Source organism: Myotis lucifugus, unplaced genomic scaffold, assembly GCF_000147115.1.
Source record: "Myotis lucifugus unplaced genomic scaffold, Myoluc2.0 scaffold_915, whole genome shotgun sequence".
Classification (NCBI taxonomy): domain Eukaryota; kingdom Metazoa; phylum Chordata; class Mammalia; order Chiroptera; family Vespertilionidae; genus Myotis; species Myotis lucifugus.
The window spans coordinates 47,677-53,252 of record NW_005871963.1 but is presented as its reverse complement, the minus strand read 5'-3'; the positions used below and the strand labels follow the sequence as shown (position 1 = coordinate 53,252).

Below are 5,576 nucleotides of genomic sequence, written 5' to 3'. Positions count from 1 at the left end.
AGCGAAAATAAAAAAATATTAAAAAAAAAATAAATAAATAAATAAATATATATATCAGGTGAGAAGGGGGGGGGGGGGGGGGGGATAAAAAACAACTCCGCTGTGATGGGACAGAGAGAGTAGAAAAAAGCTAGAGTGGGGTTCAGAATTCAGAAGAGTCTTTGTGTCTGTTTGGTTTGTTTTTTTTAATGGGAAAAACTGAAGCATGTTTCCACTCTGTGAGGAAATGAGAAAGAGGTGAAAAACAAGGAAAGGCAGTAACTGGTAGAAGAAGGGGTCCAGAAGTGAGAGGACTGATGCAGGAGCTTTTGACAAGAATGAGAAACCGGGAAAAGCTTCTAGGACTTTCTATCAACATATAAACATGTCCTTTGATAGCCATTGGTCTTGACTCTCACACAATGGCTTACAGACCTCCACAACACACAGCCCCATCACCACTGATCCAGCCACTAGATCACCGTCACTAGTGAGTGAGCACCTGCAAAGGTGTCAACAAGGCTGCAGGGGAAGACAGCCCCTGGGAGGCCGCGGCACTCACCTTGCATCATACTCCTGTAGGCGGAGTCTGTGATGGCGTAGATGTGAGGGGGCATCTCGTGCCTCTTCTTGCCTTTATACATCTCCACAATCTCTTCAGAGTAGATGGGCAGGTTCTTATAAGGATTGATGACCACACAGAACAGGCCTGAATAGGTCTAAAGAAAAGAGCAGCAAATAGGAATGGGTTAGGAAGTCTCCTCAGTGGTGCGCAAACTTGTGGCAAAGACCTGCTGCCTCCGAGGCTGCCATGGTGGCCTGAGTGACAGCGCTCCCTGGGCCCCTTGCTCTCTGGGCTCAGCAGACCTGCTGCACATGTGGGCACACCAGCACCATCTGCTTTTTTGGTGAGGGTCCTCCCTCAATGGCATGACTGCTGCAGGCTTTGCACATCCATGAGTGTGTGCATCAGAAAAGAACTGTGGCAAGTTTCAGAGAGCAGAAATCCAGTTACAAAACGCAGGTCCAAGGACAAAAAGAGATGTTTGTCGTTGTGAGATGCACAAAGAGAAAAGCATTCAGCTGTAGCAAGCAAACTGTGTAGAAACACAAATTATTCTACCCTGAAGGCCTCTCAGAGATAGTTAAGCCTAAACTTTCCTAGCACTGGGAAGAACTCACTATGATCTGTTGTGGGCTAGTAGATCACGGACAGATACTTCCCTCCCTGGAAACTTCTGGAGACATTCACATGAAAACCTCTCAAAAACCTAGACCACTTTCATGTCGCCTGTGAGCCTTCTCCAAGACCCTGGTCTTCTGTTAAAGGGAATCCAATTAGTCAATAGCCTTAATGTGAGGCACCCAAAAATACACTCAGTACTCTAAGTCTGACTTGACCAGGTTAAAATTAGGCCCTGGAGTCATGTGTCCTGAGTTCAAGTCCCAACAAGGGCAAGTTTCTTAACTTCTCTCTCCCTCCATGTCTCAATCTGTAAAATGGGGATGGAAGAAGGTGGGTGAAGCAAGGCCTAGATGCCATGATTCACACACACCTGCAGTCCTAGGTAGTTAAAGACAGAGCTGGGAGTGGACCCAGTCTCACACCCTCCAGTGGGGACCTCCTTGGTCACAGAAGCCAGTTTTCTGAGCTCCTCGCGTCTTTATGTTGTTCTCATTACAAGTGGCCTCCACTCTCACTGTCCACAGTTTTGCTCCTTGATCCAACAGCAGCCAACGTCTGAGGGTTGCACTATGGATTAACCCAACCCCTTGCACCCCTACCTTCTCTAATCCCACCAAAACTGAAGCTGGATCTTGTGGTTGAAGCCACAGACAGGGTCCACCCAGGAACCAGTCATGAGGACAATGGCTCTACCCAGCGTTGGCGAAAGGCTACAGCACTCGGATGCTCCAAGCAGAAGTTAGACTGACAGCAGAACTCCAGAGGGACCCACTAACCGTACACTGTTCTGCATGCAGAAGAGGAGCTGAGTTTGGACATGAACAAGTGGGTCTGCCTGCCTCTGTCTGGAGGGCACACAGAGCCCTCAATTTCCTTTTTTCCTGGGATAATCAGTCATTTGTTTTCTCTCCAACTACTCTTGTCACTAGGGACCAGGAAAGCTCTGAAGCAAAGAAGTCTGAATGTGGTGCTGGCAACCTGAGGGTTGGGTGTTATGGGAAGACAGGAGTGCAGCCGGGACTCCTGTTTCCCCTCCCTGTGACTAGTGGGTGGGGATGAGATAGAGGCCAGAGAGCAGCAAGGTCATCCCAGAAGCTCAGAAACAATTGAGCTTTGTTCCTGGGTTTGAGAAAACCCACACTCTAGGAAATCCAGCCCGATGAAAGTGAAGGACACATGGCCACACATTTAGGGCGTGCCACGGAGCCAGATGTTTGGGAACAGCTGATGGTGACAGCAGAGGGGCTAGGGGTTACTAGGACAAGTCTTTCTGACAGCTGGGTGGGCAGATGGTCCTGTGGAGAGTTCTATGGGGCCTCAAAGTTCTCTGGGCTAATCCCACGAAATCAGTGGATTTGATCAAACTGAGCCCTGGGGAATGAGCACAGCAGCTCAGGTGGGAGGAAGGAGGCTCGGCTGCAAGCCACTCTCTCTGGATGCTCATGGAGGCGCAGACACTGAGCAAAGTGGCTTTGCTCCCACACGGGCCACGCCAGGAAGCTGCTCCATTCACGGGCCACAGAGGCTCTTTGTGCCTGACCGCCCCCTATCCCAGAGCCTCACCCCCCCAAGAAACAGACAGAGCAGCTGTGGTGCAGAATTAGCCACACCGCCCACAAGGCCAGGCAAACATGCTGCACAAAGGCTCCCGGTGTCGCAATTTGGAATGTTGTGTGCAGAGAGGTGGACTGTGAATGGGGGGGAGGGGGTGGCCACCCCCACCCAGGCAGCCCCACCAAGTGGCTTTGATCTCGCCACAGTTCTGCACCTGCTGGGGTCTTCATTAGGGCAATGCAGCGACAATCAACTTCCTTTCTGGTGACAACACTTAGGAGGAGGAGGCTGGTCTGAGGCAAGAGGAACTACACACGGGAGGTGACAGCAAAGGAACAAAAATGAGAATTTGTGCCTCCAGCCAGAGAGTTCTAGAGAAAAAGCTCAGGTCCTACCCACCATGCCCGCCTACTGAGTAAACCCACACTTTAGAGGAAAGATGAAGCAACTAACATTGACTGCACTTTAACAAGTAATACCCCTAGTTGAAGCAGGGAAAGGCCATTCGCAGCTGGCTGGTATAGGCAACTGCATGCAGGCCTCCGGCTTGTTTCATACTCGGCAAATCGCTAACAGGACCCAAGATGAACAGTGACACCAGTAAAAGTCCGAGCGGAGGGAGACTTTAAGGTCCCTTTGGTTTTGCAGGTCACTAATTCTGAATTTCAGCAGTTAATATAGCGAGGGGCAGGGGCTTTTCAATTTGGTCCAGACAATATTCTCACCAAGAAACAGAGAAATATCTGGGTGGAGAGTCAGGAAACCGAAGTTCCAGTCTCAGCCCTGCCAATGCCTCGCTGTGTGACTCTGAGCTAACCCCTTGCCCTTTCTGGGCCTTACCTCCTCCCACCTGTCATATAAGAAGGTTGGGCTAAGCTGGCCTATACAGAAGGACTTCTCCAGGTAGGCAGTTCTGTATGTCTCCTCACTGACAGGTCCTTGACTAATCAAGCTCATCCCCACAGGGTGGTCATCAACAGCAGGAATGAGGACCTCATGACCACAAACCAGCTTTGCGATCAGCAAGGCAATGCAGTCCTGGCACACGGTCTAGCCCAGTCAGGACTTCTGGGAAATCCAAAATAGCCTGTGCACACTGCAGGGCACTCAGAAGTACTAGTTGTGTGGGGTAAGGGTAGTGCCCTGGGAAACGTGTATTGAAGTCACCGTGAAATTGTACAGGAAATGGCTGGCTCTTTGGGAGTCTCTCACCCTCCCTGTAACAGGATGAGCCCAGTGTCTCCTCTATGATACATATGATCATGGGCAAACCCCTCAGGCCGAGACTGTTTTCCCAACTATAAAATGAGAAGCTTGTAATGATCTAAATGTTTTCTTCCTCCAACTAAAAAAATGTTGAGAACTGTTTTATTCAGCTCCAAGGCCAAAAAGGCCAAGGTGAATATAACAGCATAATTAAATAAAGAGCTATTTTAGGAATAATAAGAACCTCCTCCCTACTAGAGACAAAACCAGAAGGAAATATCTTTAAACTGAACAGAAAAAATTGGGATGGATCTGAGAAAGAACTCTGTGACCCTAGGGCCAAAGGAGCTTGGAGCGTGTTACCAAGGGAATGAGTAAATGCTCATCTCTTGACGTGTTCTACAGGGGTGATGAGCTGCCGTTCTGCAAATGTAACCCTACTAGCTGGAGGAAAGAGAACAGACCGCCCTGTCTTTTGCATGCTGTGGGCCTCTGTACATGCTGTTCTCTACACTGTAAGCCTAGCATGGGACCAGCCTAAAGTGTTGGATGAACTAGGAATCCAAGTCTGCTTCTTGGTAGCTTGCCTCTCTGCTCAAAGCACACTCCTTAAGGAAGCAAGCCACACTGACAGATGTGAGGGGGAGGCAGGAAGGGACCAGGTGGTGAAGGAGGAACAAGTGGGAAACCAGGGTACACATTCCCCTCCTTGAAAAGGAACTGATCACACTGGCCCTTCCTATCTCCACCAAGGCCAGTGCGTGAGCATACCTCACACATGTCACATCCTCCCTACACCGACCTAAGCCAGGCTTCCTGTTGTGGTTTTGGCTATGTAGAGGAGAGATAAAAGTCACGCTATGAGAACATTCCATTAGGATGTTCAGATACTGAAGTTCAAGGATGCTACCCCAACATTCCTTCAAACCCCCTTCTCTCCCAGAGAGCCAGCGCCCAGGATCTTGGTTGGGGGGTGGGGGAGGGGGGAAGCAGACCTAGAGCCCCCTGCCTCAGAGCCGGGCCCACTTACATAGATGAGCCCTGAGTAGTAACGCTCCTTGAGGTTGTGCAGCACCGAGGCTTCGTTGAGGCACGTGAGCTCCGCCATATCCTCCACCTTGGAGAACTTGGGCGGGTTCATCTTCTGGATGTCATCCTTGTTCACCTTCACCTTCTTCCCATTCTCCACCAGCTCCACAATGGCCTCATCGCCCACCTCTTCCTTGAGGCTGGCGGGCTCAAAGCCATTCTTGTCAGAAGGCACCCATACCAGCTTCTTGGCAGCCCAGTCAGCCTGGGCCAAGGGGTTATTGATGAAGTTTTTATCCACATAGAGATACTTATCAGCAGCTTGCTGCGCCATGGTGACTTACAGCCAGGACCTGAGGGAGAAAAAAGGACAAACGTTAGATATAACTACATTAGCCACACAAGAATCGCTAACATGCACCTCTTCTCTTTGCAAACTAGATAGCATTATAGTGCAGTAAAACTCTATATAACCAGGCTGCACAATTTGCCAAAATTTCCCTGCTTCTACTTTTGGGAGAAAGATGTACATCGTTGAGAAAACAAGGTAATATCAGGGATGCTGTAAGAAATTAATAGTAAGGTATATTCTAGGATTGATACACAATCAACTAATCTATAA

At 49.4% G+C, this 5,576-nt stretch overlaps 1 protein-coding gene across 1 annotated transcript in view; it reads right to left on the bottom strand.

Moving 5' to 3' along the window:
- The window catches only part of LOC102439092 (myosin-9), a 56,445-nt gene extending 51,134 nt beyond the window's left edge, over positions 1-5,311 (bottom strand). The window contains exons 1-2 of the mRNA XM_006106808.3: positions 4,956-5,311; positions 542-698 (exon numbers count right to left, since the gene is read on the bottom strand). Of these exons, the coding sequence (XP_006106870.1) occupies positions 542-698; positions 4,956-5,288 (490 nt within the window). The 5' untranslated portion in view covers positions 5,289-5,311. The remainder of the gene's footprint in view (positions 1-541; positions 699-4,955) is intronic.
- Positions 5,312-5,576: the final 265 nt, after the last annotated feature.